Source organism: Durio zibethinus, chromosome 5 (assembly GCF_047325235.1).
Source record: "Durio zibethinus cultivar Kanyao isolate XHJ-2024 chromosome 5, ASM4732523v1, whole genome shotgun sequence".
Classification (NCBI taxonomy): domain Eukaryota; kingdom Viridiplantae; phylum Streptophyta; class Magnoliopsida; order Malvales; family Malvaceae; genus Durio; species Durio zibethinus.
In genome coordinates this window covers 34,549,697-34,566,275 of record NC_143166.1, presented here as the reverse complement: position 1 = coordinate 34,566,275, position 16,579 = coordinate 34,549,697, and the positions used below count along the sequence as shown (strand labels likewise).

Sequence of the window (16,579 nt, the reverse complement as noted above, 5' to 3'; positions counted from 1 at the left end):
AAAATTTTAATTTAAAATTCAATGAAAATAAATATTTAAATTTCATATGGACTTAAATGACTGCTTCCCAGCAGGGGGCTGAGAATGTTTGTCTATGGGCATCCTAGCAAACAGAAACTACACTCTTCCTTATTGGGCCAGATTGCACTTTTGAACTATTTTTCACTTAAAAGTGGGCCATCGAGCCAATGTCGAAAGCCCTGCTGATATTTTAATAATGATTTTTCATCATTAAGTGGATAATTTTAAGATGGTGTGATATCTTTAGAATTTCATCTAAATTTTTACTCCACTTTTTTAATGAATTTGAAGTTCAGATTCTAAATTTAGTAGTTCTTCATTTTTCAACGATGATTATTTTATTTAATTCACTTATAAACCAAAAAAATAAATAACTATGTTAATACACAAATTAATATTTTAATTATCATGATATATAATGTAATTTTAAATTTAAAATTTAATTCAAATAATTCATATAATCATTTTTAAAGAAATAATATCCAACAAAACTAAATTTAAAATCTAATAATTATATTTTTTATCCTTAAATTATAATCTTTTATGTTAATATATATTTTATAACAAAAATAATATATGTATATATATAACTCAAGCGTTACAGTACATTCATATAAAAATAGTATAAAAAAATAAATCTTATAATATAAAATATAATACGAAAATATAATATAAATATGAAATAAAAAATAAATATAAAAATAATACGATTTAAATTTTTTTTAATAATTATATATATAAGTTTAATAAACAAAAAAATATATTTTATATTTTTATATCGATACAAATTATAATATATAATTTTTAAATAAAATATAATATTAATATATAAATTTTTATATTTTATATAATATAAATACATAAATAATTAGGTATGCACAAAAATGATAAAACAATATTTGACAAAAAAAAATGACAGAACAATATGGAAGTTAATGAAAAAATATAATATAAATTGAGTGGAAGAAAAACATTAAAAAATATTATACAAGGATTGCCTAAAAAGTTTTAAAAAATGGAGGAAATTAAAAATGGCACTTGCAAGTTGGACATTTGACTCCAATCCAATCCGACGATCACACTTCCTTATTCCTAATATTGGAACTAATCACATCCGTCGAATATTTTCCCCCAGTTTTAAAAGTCCTTCGTTTTCAACCCTTGCTCTGTCTCTCACACTCCCCTTTCTACTTCACTCTCTGTCGGGAAAAGAGCAGAAAGAACCGCTGTTTCTCTTCAATCAAAAGCGGGTTCCTTAGCGGGTACCCAAACCATCAGATCGGGTCCCGTCCTTTTCCGGTGGGTATCGATCCACGCTCCTTAGGTTGGCTATCGGTTTCTGCCTTTTTATTTTTACTTCTCTAAATCCTTATTTTAGCAAACACTTAATAAGACTCCGAAATTCAAGTTATCTTTATTTTTTAATTTTTGCAAAACTATTCTATTTTTAATTTTTTGATATTTTTGTTGTATTTTATTGAAATAAAAGTTATTTTCTTGGCAATTTGTGTTTTCTTTTTTACTTCATGTCCATGGCGGTGGAAAACGAAGCTTTCTTGGGGGTAAAATTCAAAATAATCGTACTGATTTTTCTTTATTTTTAATTTGATTTTTAAATATTTATTTAATAATGAATAATTTTGAGAGATACCTTAAGCACTAAGGCTGTGACAATGAGGTATAAATGAGGTATAAATGAAGTAGTAGGATTAAAGTTTTTTCCTTTCCTTAATTGGAAATAGGCATTGATGTGTTTTGGAATCAAAGTTGTACTTTTATAGAAAGACTGCAGCTTTAACTTTTTAGTAACGCTTTTGGTCTTTTATGTTTCCCCTGCTTTTAATTCTTAGGTCAATTGGGATGTTTTTCTGTTTCACCTTGTACATAATGAACCAAAAGGAATGCTTGTGTTTGTCCATTTCTTAAAAATGCATATGATCACTGTTAAGATATTTCAAAATTGACGTTTTATTATCATTATCTTTTTATTTTCTTTGATCATTGTTAGCTCTTTTTCCCATATTCGAAAATTCTCATAATTATTTGATTACTTGGTCGTGTGATCATTAATTAAATCATTTCAATAAACTCATTATGCAGCTTTAAAAACAAAGATCATCTAATTCAATGCTAGCATTAGAAAATAGTGAATTTATGCAGTAAGTTATTATGTTCTTCATGATTGTCAATAAAGACTTATGTTATTCTTATTGCAACTCGCAGATTGGTCTCAATCAGGGCTTGGAAATGCTAAAAATTTTTAAAAGTTACTCAGCAAAAACAAAATTGTTAGATGACTTTGGATTTTGTGAAAATTGAGAGTAGACTCTCAATGCGAAATAGAATTACAAGTCAGCTACTCCTAGATACAAGGAAGATGATTTGACTGTGAGTTCTCTCTCTCTCTCTCATGCACAGACACATGCACACATCATTGTTATTGCAACCAATTTGTGGAAAGAGTTTGTTCAAATTGCTGGCATCAAACCTAATCTCTTTTATTACCATTATGATTTGGAAATATGACTATAATTAATGGCATCATGATTATATTCATACATCTTTTGTGTCCCGAACTTTATAATTAAGGGTATCATAATCTCTTAATCCAGAAGCAAACAAAAGGGGGAGAGAGGAAAGTGGTAGAAGACTTGAGGAGGACCAAGAAAACTACTGATTCAACATCCCTCCTCATTAATCTCACTCAAAAGCTCTCCCTTAATGGCTGCACTGTGAAGAGCATTGCTGTAAAGAACCCAATAAAAAATTCATTTCCTTCCCTCCACCATAGCCATTCAGCTATAATACTAGTTAAGATTAGCTAAGGGGGGGTCTTCTTTTTTTCTCAACTGTGAAATTCTTTTTCATCTGATTCGGCTTTTTTAGTTGGCAAGCAGTGAGTTTGAATTAGCATTTGTAGGAGTATGTTCCTATTCCTTAAACTTACAGAATAATTATAGTAATAAATATCAAGGTTGCCATCTGATTAGAAGATAGATCAATTAAGCTCCCAGTATCTCTTTTGCTCAACCAAATACCTTGTGCATCAACAAAATTATATTCCAAAGTACGGAAATGGTATTTGTGATGTATGCTTTTCTTCCATGGATCATGCAGTTTTCTTTAAAGAGGGGGCAAAAATTATTCAGAACAAACAGACATTTTGATTGATGATGTGGCAAACCACCAATGGTAATATTCGATATTGGGGCAGCCGTATAGCCCAGAACTACGTGTTTGACAACCTACCGAACAATTTAGAGCCAAGAAGAATTGTAGTATAATTATCAAGCCAACCCCAACTACATTGGACAATTGCCAAGTTGAGAATGGATAAGAAGGCGAACTAACAACACTCAAATTTCTTCTATACATTTTTCTCAAAACAGTTGAACGCAAAATTACCTACCTGATCAGCCGACCACCATGGATTTTGGTATATAAACTCAGCTCATGCGTTGGTTTTCCTCACTCAAACACAGAAAAAGAACTGCTTTATCATTTCAGACATTGGAATTAGTGGAAATGGCCTCTTTCAATTGGTTCATCTTAGCCTTCTTCGTGGGACTGACATTTTCCGGTATGAATGTTGGGCTAGCAGCTCGCCATCTGCAGCAATTACCAACTTTGCCAGGAACCGGGCTGCCACCATTGCCATCTGTTCCAACGCTGCCACAGCCGACAATGCCAACTTCGCCTACCATCCAGCCAACACTACCTAGGCCTGGCTCGCTACCTCCACTTCCTAGCATTCCCAACTTGCCTACTGTCCCAAGGGCTTCCTTGCCACCACTGCCAAGCATGCCTTCGATCCCCACAATTCCAATTACAATTCCCTCCATTCCATTCCTCTCTCCACCACCTTCAACTTCCAGCCCTTGAGACGATGGCGTTCATCTGCTGTTAAGAGAGTTGGAGAGTTTCACTTGTTTATTTCAGTTCGTTTCCTCTTGTACGCAGTGTGTGCTTTTCTGTTACATTATTTTCATTTTTCATCATCTTAGCATAGATGGGTGTTTCCATATTATTTGTTGTACCTTGTCATATCCTATTATGGATTTATATTCATCATTATGTTTGGTTAATATTCAGCATCGTACTCCTACTTTCACTCTCCTAATCTCAAAGCAAGACTCTAAAACATTATTAGACATGAACAAGATTCATGCTATAAATTAGAATCATAGTCTGCGACCCCTCTCCTCTCCTAGATTTTCCTGGTTTATGTCAAATCTTCTTAACAACATATACCATACCTTAAAGTGAATCTACTTCATATAAGTTCCAATAGCTGCATGAATTGGAGTAGTTCTAGAACCCCGATTCTGACCAATGAATGAAGGCCACTCCAAACAGACGTCTGATTGTCAGGAAAGAGAATTCCACATAAATTAAGGAGCTTGAGATTTTCAAAGCAGAAACTCTCCAACATCTTAGGTCTTTGTTGTCTTTCTTGTGACTCCTGTGATTAACATGAACACCATCAACATTGTCAGTAAATGACTCAAACGCATATTAGCACATCATAGATGCAAAATGTGTACATGCAAAATATGATAATGTCCCTTGGATGTACCATCAACATTTACGGTTCTCCAGTTTCTAAATGCAAGAATCCCTCGTGTCCGTAATCTTATAATGCCCCTTCATCATTACCGCAAAAATATCCCATTTCCAAACTAGCTTATACAGTGTAGTCTTTCTTCCTACTTGTTGAGAATAAGGCTTAAACACCTTGTAAAAAAAACTTCTTGCCTTGTCAAAGCATGAACAAGAAAATAGTTGGGAGAAATGAATTTGGCTGTCCAACTTCATTAATAAGCTAACTAAGATGCAATTCTCATCCAATTAAAAGATGGTAGATTTGAAGCCAAAAAAAAAAGGAGGGGAAGGAAACGGGAGAGTTGGGGAACAGAAATACCTTGTGGCTCTGTTGCTGAACTGCTTTACTTTCTTCCTCATTTTGTGCTGGAGTAGATCCTTTCTGATTTAGGGCTACCGCACCGGACTTCTCCACTATTTCAGGCTGAGATTTCTACTAGGCACCTCTGACAATCTATCTCCGAATTGTGATTGCTCTTTCGTTTCACCTTCACATTTGTTCATAGTCTTTATCTCATTCTCTTCCTTATGCCTCTCCTCCATATGGCTATACTGCTGCTCAGACATCTCCACTTCAAGCTTCTCTCCTTCACCTTCGACCTCAGCATCTGCATCTGGGTCCATTGATTCATCCATATTTAAAGATGAATCCTCACCATAAGGACTATCAACAGATGAAGATTCCTACAGTCGAGAAATGGCAAAGAGAAGTTAATTTTCGTTTTAGAACATGATAGCTAACTCATTTTCTAATCAATTTCGACTTGAACTTATGCATTAGTCAAATAAATTAGCATACCTCTTGCTGGAGCTCCTGAACTCCAGTCTGACCTTTAGCCATTCGAGCATTTGTCTCACGCTTTCTGTTTCGTCGCTTCAAAACAGATATAGCACATAAACAAAAGCTTTTATGGCGCCTTCTACAAAATGAAAAAGAGAAAAACAAATAAGAACAAAGTTTTGATTAAGAAATGACCCCAATGCAGTTGAAAGTGTACAGATAATATCATTGTCTGATCGGTTCCGGTTGATGGAGTATCAACTTCCATTCCAGACTCATATTCATCATTAACAGAATTGTCTTCACTATTTACACTCAACATTCACAGCTGCATCAATTGGAGCTACCACAGCAGCATTGGGTTTAGCTTTGTTTCCTTTCTTGTGGGCTCTTTTTCCCTTCATTTGTCTGAACAAAAATTGGTCTTTTCTTACACACTACAAACAATCATAAGATAACACAAATTAAATTAATTGCCATTCCACTGCTTCAAAGATTACTTCTTTTTCAAAACTTATTAGATCTTTTTTCCTCATAAAATTTCCTACTTCAAAATATCCAGAAAACCAATTCTCAATAAACCCTAGAAAGTTAGCTTCTTTGTTGTTTTCTCAAATAGCTATCTTGGATGGAAAGAAAGAGCAAGAAACTCTAGAATTAGCTTGAGCAAATAGATGGCAGGAAAATTCAAATTGCAATTTGGGTTAATCTTGCTCTGATCAGTTAACAGGAGAGCGATGGCGGGGCGATTGACCAATCACCAGAATTAAAAAAAAAAAAGAATCAATAATAATATTTTGAAAGAATTTAAAAAAAATAACGTTGAGGTTTAAGTAATTTGTTAAATCCGATGAAGAAATCAACTTTAAAACTCAGGAAACACAACTAGTTCAATATAGATTGGTTTAAATCATTTTCGGCCTTTTATAAATACTATACAACGTCGTTTAATATAGGTCGATTTAAGTAATTTTCATAAGTAATTTTTATATACTACTAAGTATTTTTATTTCGTACAATTATAACACGATGATGATAAGTAATAATTGAAATTGAAGATTTTAGACATTGAAAGTGTTTATTTTCTTTTTGGAAAGACAGGCATTAAAGGTTTATTAAGAAAGATTTTTTTTATATATATATAAAAGATATTTAATGAATATAAAATATTTGTTAATTTTTTTATCAAAAAATCTAAAATAAATAAATTACTCAAATCTTTTAAATCAAGGTAAATTATCCAATGCATGATAAATCAGACATTTAAAATGATATCAATAAGAAACTTGAACCCAAAACCATAAACATCAAAGTAATCGATTCTTATCAATTGACCCAAACCTTGCTAGTTAAATTAGTAACCGGCAATTACCTTCTATTTTACACAAAAGATTGTAATGACCTCAAAATCCAACCGTCAATGCAATAATATGACAAATGACATCCGCATGAAGCAAAAGACAATGACATTTTGCTTAATGCTAACTTCCAAAATCTTTTAGACATAAAAAACATTGTCCCAATTTTACAATCATTTCAAGTTCAATCATGTTAAATTTACAGCATTTGTTCAAATGATTCAAGTTTCAAAAGTTCATCACAAAACACCTCCAATTAGAATCAGCATATTAAAGCAAATCCAACAAAAAGGTAAGTGAAGTCCATTAAGAATCATCCTCTGGGTCTGCAGCCTGAAAAAAATGCATGAAAAAACTTATTCAAGTTAATTGATATAACCTAGACCTGATGCATGGCTAGGGCGACAAACTGGTACAGTACAAAGATTTCAAAGCGCCAATATGCAATGATGAAACCACATTTTCGTTAATGCCATTGACAAGTTAAAATTATATGCTCATGAAGATCTCTAGAACAAGAGACAAATGTATAAAATTTCAAAAGAAAACGGTTTTTCAATGTTATATACTGCAAATCCTACATCATATGTGCTAATAACATTAAACACATTTACAATCAAACTAGAAATGCATCAAATGCTACTTCCAAAAATATCCACTTATTTTCAACACCATAGTAGCTAATGCAATTCTGCAACCTTTTTTTGTTTTCAAACGGTTGAGATACCATCCCTAGGTTTTTGACATTTAATTTTCTATCAATTAACTATGGATACTTTCAGAGTATACATGAAACGAAATTCTTGCCTTGATGCTTAGGGCCCCTCATTTTCATACCCCACTTGGCCACAACATCGTGTTTTTTATTGGCACTTGGTACGTTTCTGATTCCATGCTAATTAGCAAACATGTCCAATAAAAGGTCCCAACTAAATATGTACAACAAATATGGAGAAAAAAGAAAGGCAACTCATTGGATCTGATGGTTGTAGCTGCTTTGATTACTCAGGAGATTTGGGAGTATCATGAAACTGTTATGCATTCAGCACAGCAGTATGACATAAGACAGAAATCAGCTACCATTAAGTACAGATAATACCAGAAGGTTACCTGTTCAAAACCCAAAATATTTGAAGATCCGCCGATCTTCTCAAGAAACTTCTCCATGTTTGAAGTCATTCGAGCTATGTGGGTTTCCATACGTGCATATTTTTCCTCCATAGCCTCCATTTTCACTACCATCTTGCGCACCTCTTCATTTGCTGACTTTTTGGCCTCAGAAGCAATCATCACAAGGTCATCACGGCTAGGTCTTGGGCCAAAAACATCAGCACGAGTGGGACCCAGTCCATAAGTTCGCACACGGTTGTGTTTTTCTGCTCCCATAACTTGACACAAGGTGTCATTTGACTCATCACTACATTGTAAGGTAATCCGTTTGTTAGCTTCTTGTTCACGGATCTTCAACTGCAAAAATAACCCAACTTTTTAGCTTATCAAAGACTGGACAGATGCAAACGTATTTACATATAACTCTGCAACTAATAAAAGAACAGTTGAATTACTTATACATACAATAAATTCTGCTGCAGTCTCATCAACTGGCTGTCCATTCTTACGTGTATGTGTTAATATATAAAGCTCAGCTCTAGTTGGCTCCTTCCCATCAGGCCTCTTGTTTTGCTATTTCCGCAATGACAGCAAAAACTTCATTCAATATGGCTTTCAAAACAAAATATGCAACATGTATGCAACTATAACTTCAGAAACATGAGAAATCACCTCCTCCTCTCGTATCCTTGCATAACTCTTAGTCCCTGATGAATGTGAACCCTTCTGTTTTAAACGGTTAGCCCTATTTGTAGCACAACGCTTCTACAAATGGCATATACAGACAACATGGTTCCACATTTTTAATGTTAGAGAGGAAAATATTTAACTACCAAAAAAATTTGCACCACAATAGAGGAATTTGAATTTGCAATCACTGCTCAGCATATATACCTTTGTGTCATCAGAGTTCCAATATGAGATAAGACTTGGCCATTGGTCAGGAACAACCCTTGGATCTTGTACCTTCAAGCGCTCTTCATCTGTCTCAAGAGAATCATAATATGCCGCCTTTAAATCTGCCTTCCAGTCCCTCCATTTTGTACCAAGAGACTGCATGACCCAAGACTTGCCACTTGGATCAAGGTCAAACTTTGTCTATAGCACATGGAGGAGGCAAAAATGTCACTAAAAAATGAAATGAATATGACAAAAATGACAGAATAAATGTTTATCATGCCTGAACATATTCCCACATTTCCTCTTTGTAAGAATCTGGCATTGCCCTCCAGTGAACAAAATTGAGGGGTGCCCTGTGTCCATTCCGTGCTATAGTGCCCAGGAAGCTGCTTAGCTTGGATGACTCAGGACCAATAGGCTGTCCAAGGTTGTTGAAACGGACAACTATCCGCTCACCATCTGCCAGGTCATTCAAGAAGAGGCAGCGAGTGGGACCTCTTCCTTTCTTCTTCTTTTTGGGGAGCTGTCTCTGTGGGGTCTGCTCAGGCTGTAGTTCGATGGGACCCGACTGAGCCTGATTTTCTTGGATAGATTTGTTGGTTGTGGGGCCAGAAGAATACTTAAGTGCACATCTAATACCCTTCAAGGCAGAATCCGTAAGTGACATGTGTGAAGGTTCTGCAAAAGAGGGAAAAAGCAGATGCGCCACCCAAAATGAGAAGCTAATATAAAGAAGTTACATCAAGACTGAAAATATTGACCCATTTGCATGTAGAGGAAACAAACTACAAACTTTCACATTATGTAAGCAACATAACTCATAGCTGATGCAATCCAACAAGTAACTAGAGCCTCTTCCTGATAATTTATGTTTAGCTTTTATTTATTTTCATTACTGCCTTTCTGTTGGTGTTGATGGTTAAATTATCAAATTGAATAGAAGATAAAACCATCCATATAATGTTATATAAACAAAGGGTAAGTAGATAATTCATAGACTAAGTGACAAAGAATAGCATATAGACAGTACCAATATCTACATTTTCCTGCAGCTGGGATGACTGAGGCTGGCAACGGCTTGCCTGCGGCTGAGGTTGCTGTGGTTCACTAGATTCGCCATTGCTCAATGGGGATTGTTGGGGATGTGATTGGCCAGGGCCAACAACCATGGGATCCACTGGATACCAGGGCACATACCCACTGGACCTTGTATAATCTGCTTGAGGCAGTAAGTGTGAGTGTCTTAGCAAAGTAAAAGAGAAAGTTGGAGATATGTGAAGAAAACGTGTTTGAAGTTCCTCTATAATGGAATCTTTGTGTTTTATTATACATGTGATTGAAATATGTTCTGCAGATCCTTTGTGGATAAAAGAAGCCCTCAAGTATATAGAGACAAATGATTGAAGAACTTAAATCTTCGAGTAATGCAGAAATGAAGCATGCTTCTGAACTCAGAACCTGTAATGATTGATTATTAAAATAACAAAATAAAGAATCAAGTAGAATGTAATGTCCTGATTACTAGCTAAAAAAGTAGCATAAAGATCACCGAGAATCTGAACTCCTCTACTCACTTACCACCATCAGCAACAGCATGCAATTGAGAGGGTTGTAGCTGGCTGATGCTCTGCTGGTGCTGCGGCAGACCATACGGCAGTTTGTAGCTCAACTGGGGCTGTTGTGACTGCGAATGGCTGGGTGGCCCACCGTAAATGGAGGCTGTGGAACCCATAGATGGGTTCTTTTTGTGTTTCGATTTAGATGCATGCTTTTTGTTTTTTGGGGTTATGTCTACAGGAGGCTGAAAATGTGAATATCCTACAGCAAAAATGACAAAAGAAAAAAATAAAGGAGATAAAGAGAAATGAACACAGCTACATGGTAGTTGTCACAGAATGAAGGAAGATAGATGAAAATCAAGAATATAGACAAATGAACTCAGACCTTTCTGTAATGATGGATTCTCAAATAACAAAATAAATAATCATGGAGAATGTAATGTCCTGATTACAAGTTAACTGGGAGTGCAAAGATTATTGATGAACTGCTGAGTTCACTTACCACCATCTGCAACAGCATGAAATTGAGAGGGTTGTAGCTGGCTGATGCCGTACTGCTGCTGCAAACCATATGGCTGCTTGTGGCTCAACTGGGGCTGTTGTAAGTGGGTATGACTGGGTGCACCACCACATAATGAAGCTGCAGGAGCCATAGATGCATTCTTTTTGTGTTTTAATGAAGATGCTTGCTTTTTATGTTTTGAGGCTATGTCGTTAGGTGGCTGAAAATGAGAATTTCCTACAAATTTATTATTGGTGTGAGAGAGAGAAATGCAAATAGTTTGATCATAGTTGTCACATACTGATGGCAGATAGATTAAGATCCACAGAGTAAAGTGCAGATTCATTTAAAATTATTGGTGTGATTTAGTGTTGTTACACATGCAAGATCGGTGTACTTGTGAAAAATATACATTCATTTACATCTAAGTATAACACCAACAAAGAAAATTATTAGTAGATTAAAATATATAAAGTCATTTACACCTAAGTATAACATAAAAGAAATCATTAGTAGATTTTGAGGTATGGTAAATGATTTCATTAATATGCTAACCATTTCTGCAAAAATTAAAACACAACAATATAATCCCTTCTCAATTTTATAATCCCCTTCACCATACACAAAGATTGAAAGAAAGCATTTATTGGACTCACATGATGGAAGAACTGTTTAGTTTCCAAACCTTCCCTTAATGATTTTAAAAGGTGAACAATCCAAAATTAGCACTTAGAAAAGGGGCATGGTTTGAAATTGAAATACAATTAATATGAGTTTTGAACAGGCAGAAAGGAAAGATAGGCTACAAAAGGTTATGTTAGAGTACACCACAAGCACTCATCCAAGAAAATATTGATAGAAATGATGAATATCTAACCTGCACTGTTACATCCTGTGCAAGCTTGTAATTGGGAGAATTGTGGCTGGTTGGTGCTTGGCTGGGGATGCTGTGATTGACAAGGTTGATGATAACTCACTGGAGGCAACTGGGAGAACTGTGGCCATGCAGTGCTTGGTGGAGGTTGCGGTAATTGATGAGGTTGGCTATAGCTTAATGGAGGCAAGAATGGATGGGGCTGATTGAAGCCCGAATGATCCTGCTGCAGCTGACTGGCACCATCTACTGCATTCCCCACTGGATAGAAGGGCTCATGTCTGCTGCGCCTTGTCGCATGGTCTGTCATAGATGGTTCATACAAAATTCCCACTGAATAAAATTAAAACATGAAATCTAAATACTAAAAAAAATCCTCACTATGTATTTATGACTGAGATTTGAGAATCCAACACAAATCTCAGATGCATTACCATATTCATCCAGAAAGCTATTAGTATTAGATGTCTCATCATTGTGCGTGTATATATATATATATATATATATATATATATACATCCATTTCTCAACATTAACCTACCAATTAAAGCACCTTGAATTAGGTTTTATCTGCCAGACTGCTACGAATTCATACTTCATTAATGAGAAGTTTAATGTCCTGTTGTAATATCCACCAAAAATGATGATGGTATCTGCTGAACTTGAGTTCCAGTATAAAAAACAAATTGAAACTTTCTAGATGTCAGTAAACCTCAACACCAACTATCCACACGTATATTGGATTTGTTACTCATTTGGATACCAGCTGCACTAGTTAGTTCTTCAAGTAAGGGGGAAAATAAAAAAATGTTGAAGTAGCTGATTTAATAGAAAATCTCTTTCCATGAAGCATGTAATGTTTCTCCACAACCTTTTGCAACTCTAGCATAAAACACTTGATAAATTTTGGAGAAAACCACCTGAAAAGTAAGAAACAAGTAATAATTGTGAACACATACCATTAATCTTTCTTGATTGTTCAATCCTCAAGCCAGCGGCTATCCAGTACTTCATGAACTTTTTCTTCACTCGTTTCATTAGATACACTATATACTCTCCCTTCTTGTTGCACTTGCAGCAGTTCTCCCAAATGTATTGTACATCATTAAACACATCTTCTGAGTTCATGTACTTTATGCTATTTTCTAAATTACTACATATTGTACCAAAATCCATCGGTGTATCTATTACATTAGGATAATCCTGTTTCCAGCAAACCACAACCCAAAATGAAGGAAGGAGGAGAGAGGAGAGAGAGAAAGTTAGGGAAATTAATCAATATCATTGATTGGAGCAGACAAAATTTTTTAAGTTCACATGTATTCAAAGGTGCACTGCATGTAATATCATAAATGATAGCCATGTAGTTGAATCTTTTATTTTAAACTTGAGGCAACATGATTGCATAAAGTGAAACCAGTAATTTGCATATCATTTTTAATGATAGCTAACAGAATATCAAACAATAAATATAAGGGAACAAGCAAGCACGCCTTTAAACTTAGGATAGATAAAAAGGTTGACTCTAGTCCCACTATGATCACTAGCATAGATTCAACCCACGGCATGAGGTTATTGAGAGATAATTTGGCAATTCATTCAAAAATTACATAGTAATATGTACTTACAGGTTTTCCCAAAGCAACATGATCTACAGGAACATTGAATGATTGAGCCTCATCCATCTTCATAATTTTCTTAATCACCTGTAAGTTGAGAAAAATAGCAAAATAAGTACTACAAAATTCATTAAATCTTTCAAACAGATTAGGAACAACAAACCAAGGAATTTTTTCTTTCCTTCTCAAGCATTCAAAGTGCCAATTAAGAAAGGCCTAAAAATTATCATTGATCAGGATTCTCAGCATACCTCCAATGCAGCTTTCAGATCTTTCTTATTGTAGCGAGGATCATGCTGAGGCATTTTAAACTCTTCTTGCTTTTTACTAGAAGAACGCAACACCCTAGACGACTTAACATCATCTTTCTTCTCTTTCTTTGGCAATTTACTTGCTTTCTGCTTTCCATTACCGTGCCCCTTAGTTGATTTCCTATATCTCCTATCAACCGATGATGAGTCATCAGATTTAGTTTCTTCAGCGCTAAATGACTCATTACTGTCACTTGAAGAGGACGATGACGACGACGAACTACTCTTGGCATCATCAGAATCATGTTTATCAACTACTTCCAAATCATTTGAGTCCGCAGACACCGAACCTTCTTTGTTATTTTGGTTAATAAAAGTTAAAAATGCTTCCTCATTTTGGCTCTGTGCCTTTTCACTTTGGTTCACTGCTTTTTCATTTTTGGCCAATGCCGCTGATCTTTTGGCTGGAGGTTTCCTGCATGCTCGTTTTCGCTTCGTCCTCATTCTCTTTCAGCTACTTAAAAGCTTCAAACACTTAACTCTTTTCGCTTCAAATGTCGTTACAAAAAGCCGATTCTTTAAGTTTCAGCTCATGGTTGTACACTAGAAAGAAAGCAATAAAACCGGCAAGATAATAGGAAAATATTAAATGGATTAACAGAAAAAAAAATAAAGCAAAATTTGATCAAAAATAAAAGATTGAAAACTATTATTAAAAACCTAAAAGCCTAAACTAAAAAAAAAAAAAAACAGTTCTCTAGAATGCAGCAATCTCTCGCTAATAGGTTACCTTAAGATCTTCAAGTTTTAGTAATAAGTAACTGAGCGATCAAAGCGATTGCTTGATTTTACATTGAAATTAGAGAGAGAGAGAGAGTTACCTTCGTCTTATGAAATGCAAGTGAAACAGAGAAAGGAGGTTAGGGGATGCCATCAGTGCTGAAGTGAGAGCGAGAGTAGAGTTTAGATGATAATCGTGACGGTCATGGATTCACAGGCGCCGCTAAAAGTAGAAGAAAGTAATTAACCTACAAAAGATTTCAGCGACAGTTTCAGATATATAATTTATTTTCCATGCCGATGAGGAAAAAACTGAGACAGAAATCTGACGGTCACGATTGATTGTTTTCAGTTTCCTGACGCAATTTCTTTTTTCACTGACAATTTGGGTGCCCCACGGGCCACGGCCCACGCGTTGGAAAAATGGTAAAGATGGAAAATATCAGTTTTTTTTTTTTACCAACAAAACAACCGCAAATTTTCTAAATTAGATTTTTATAAAATAAATAAAAGTTTTGAATCTTTTGACAATTTTCCAATATCTTGATTTGTGGTTCTTTGGGATATGAAGCCGGTTTATTGCGACGATTTCCTGGTTATTCTTTCCAGGGACATCTTTTGTATTGTCACTAATCAATTCTATAAGCGTTTGTTCTGATTTTTGTAATTAGGTTTATTCCTTTTAAGGCCATTTTTCGTATTGCCATAATTCTAATAACATAAAATTATATCATTTCCTTGTGAATTTCTTCTTAGGCTAATTTTCTTTTGGTATCAAAGATTCAATGGGAGTTTTTCAACCGTCTATTTTTACCGGGATAGAGATTGGATTTATTTAAATTTGAATCCAAATTTTACAATTATATTACAATTTTTTCTTTAATCGTTCTAAGAACTTGTAAACTTTTTTTTATTATTTCATTTTGATTGGAGGTGTTCATTTAATCAATTTAATTAATTTTAAATTAAATTATTTAAATTAAATTATTTTATTAATTAATTTTTAAAATTATTTTATTTAATTTAATTCAATCGATTTGGATAATATTTTAGGTTAATTAAATAATTAATATATTTAAATTATATTATATTTTAATTTCTTAATTTTTTATATTTTAAATAAATTAAATAAAATTATTCAATAAAATATTCAAATACAAATGTATTATATTAAAAATTCTAATAATACATGAAATAAAATGATTTATTTCATGTATTATTCATTTTATATTTGATTTTTTTATATTTTGATTAAAATTTTGATTAATTTAATTCAAAAATCATAAATTTTAAAAAATTAATTTTAAAAATTAATTAAAATTAATTTAACAATTGATCGATCAATTAAATTAAATTAAATTAATTGATTAATGATTCGAATCGAATTATGAACACTATATTTTTATTCATCTCTCTTCGATAACGAAGTTAAGGGCAAAAAGGACATATTACCATCAAATATCCCAAATGGCAACGAAAGCAATTATCCGTGTGGTTGCTAGTATCTACGCACTTGACACCAATTGCGCCAATCTATTAATATATGCTTAAATTAAGGCTATGTTTGGCAGATATTTTTATTTTGTTTTCGTTTTTTTAAATAAATAAAAGGGGAATAGAAAAATATTAACTTATATAAACTTAAGTAATTAAAAGAAAACTATAACATTAAGACATTAAATAATGAATTAAGGACAATTTAATTACAATGCTTAATCAAATCTATAAGCTATATCCCAATTATATGGCCTCACCATAATACGCGAAACATGAGCTTCCTTATGCAAGGGGTTTAGGAAATTTGTCTCTTTTTAGTAAAATATGTCAATTTTTTCATTATATACTTAATTAATTTAAATCTCGGTTTTAAAATACTGTGATGCATTTATTTATTTTTTTTTTACATATATGAGATGTTGTTTATTTATATATATTATCAAAATAATATATGTTTTTTAAATATTTTAAACTATATTTCAAAAACTACATAACTTCGAAATCATATAGTTTATATTCATATTGAATAAATAAAGTTTAAAGGTTTAAAAAAAATTTTGGAGTGAAATTAGTAAAAAAAAATTATTCAAGAATGTATATTACAGTTATCTAAAAATATATGTGTAAAAAAAACAATTAACATTAATTTTTATATATTTATATAAGATATATAAGATTGTGCATTTATTTTTTTGTTTTTTTAATAAACATAGATCAATCACTCA

The 16,579-nt window shown here is 33.4% G+C and overlaps 3 protein-coding genes across 7 annotated transcripts; 1 reads left to right on the top strand and 2 right to left on the bottom strand.

Moving 5' to 3' along the window:
* The first annotated feature begins 1,035 nt into the window (after positions 1–1,035).
* On the top strand, positions 1,036–9,963 carry LOC111281829 (uncharacterized). 4 transcript variants are annotated; one of them, XR_016342430.1, is made up of 3 exons: positions 1,036–1,320; positions 2,245–2,409; positions 9,825–9,963. XR_016342430.1 is itself a non-coding variant. In XM_089761370.1 (3 exons), exon 3 carries the CDS (start codon positions 3,475–3,477, stop codon positions 3,901–3,903), a length of 429 nt encoding a protein of 142 aa, XP_089617496.1. In that variant the 5' UTR covers positions 1,183–1,320; positions 2,245–2,409; positions 3,139–3,474; the 3' UTR covers positions 3,904–4,106. The 4 variants fall into 4 exon arrangements, 2 of the variants coding, with proteins under 2 accessions (XP_089617496.1, XP_089617497.1); XR_016342429.1 differs by lacking the exon at positions 9,825–9,963 and adding an exon at positions 2,634–3,109 and having other exon boundaries at positions 1,050–1,320; XM_089761370.1 differs by lacking the exon at positions 9,825–9,963 and adding an exon at positions 3,139–4,106 and having other exon boundaries at positions 1,183–1,320.
* Positions 4,168–6,438, bottom strand: LOC149518985 (uncharacterized). 2 transcript variants are annotated; one of them, XM_089761373.1, is made up of 4 exons: positions 5,600–6,438; positions 5,423–5,497; positions 4,943–5,307; positions 4,168–4,483 (listed from the first exon to the last, which is right to left on the bottom strand). In XM_089761373.1, the coding sequence occupies exons 2-3, from the start codon at positions 5,462–5,464 to the stop codon at positions 5,038–5,040; spliced, it is 312 nt and encodes a 103-aa protein (XP_089617499.1). In that variant the 5' UTR covers positions 5,465–5,497; positions 5,600–6,438; the 3' UTR covers positions 4,168–4,483; positions 4,943–5,037. The 2 variants fall into 2 exon arrangements, with proteins under 2 accessions (XP_089617499.1, XP_089617498.1); XM_089761372.1 differs by having other exon boundaries at positions 5,423–6,428.
* Positions 6,874–14,609, bottom strand: LOC111281828 (uncharacterized). The gene is made up of 14 exons (XM_089761369.1): positions 14,459–14,609; positions 13,578–14,180; positions 13,336–13,413; positions 12,667–12,910; positions 11,711–12,010; positions 10,834–11,070; positions 10,351–10,590; positions 9,803–9,988; positions 9,053–9,450; positions 8,767–8,970; positions 8,545–8,637; positions 8,338–8,445; positions 7,873–8,229; positions 6,874–7,095 (listed from the first exon to the last, which is right to left on the bottom strand). The coding sequence occupies exons 2-14, from the start codon at positions 14,079–14,081 to the stop codon at positions 7,069–7,071; spliced, it is 2,976 nt and encodes a 991-aa protein (XP_089617495.1). The 5' UTR covers positions 14,082–14,180; positions 14,459–14,609; the 3' UTR covers positions 6,874–7,068.
* Between the last annotated feature and the right edge of the window lie 1,970 nt (positions 14,610–16,579).

Bases quoted from the DNA above. Each gene is read 5' to 3' on its own strand.
- LOC111281828 (XM_089761369.1), bottom strand. From the start codon at position 14,081: ATGAGGACGAAGCGAAAACGAGCATGCAGGAAACCTCCAGCCAAAAGA. The intron at 11,071-11,710 runs GTTAGATATTCA...ATAAATTTGTAG, and splicing joins CACAGGATGTAACAGTGCAG to GAAATTCTCATTTTCAGCCA. The intron at 10,591-10,833 runs GTAAGTGAACTC...TTTTTGCTGTAG, and splicing joins TCATGCTGTTGCAGATGGTG to GATATTCACATTTTCAGCCT.
- LOC111281829 (XM_089761370.1), top strand. From the start codon at position 3,475: ATGCGTTGGTTTTCCTCACTCAAACACAGAAAAAGAACTGCTTTATCA.
- LOC149518985 (XM_089761373.1), bottom strand. From the start codon at position 5,464: ATGGCTAAAGGTCAGACTGGAGTTCAGGAGCTCCAGCAAGAG. The intron at 5,308-5,422 runs GTATGCTAATTT...TCTCGACTGTAG, and splicing joins TTCAGGAGCTCCAGCAAGAG to GAATCTTCATCTGTTGATAG.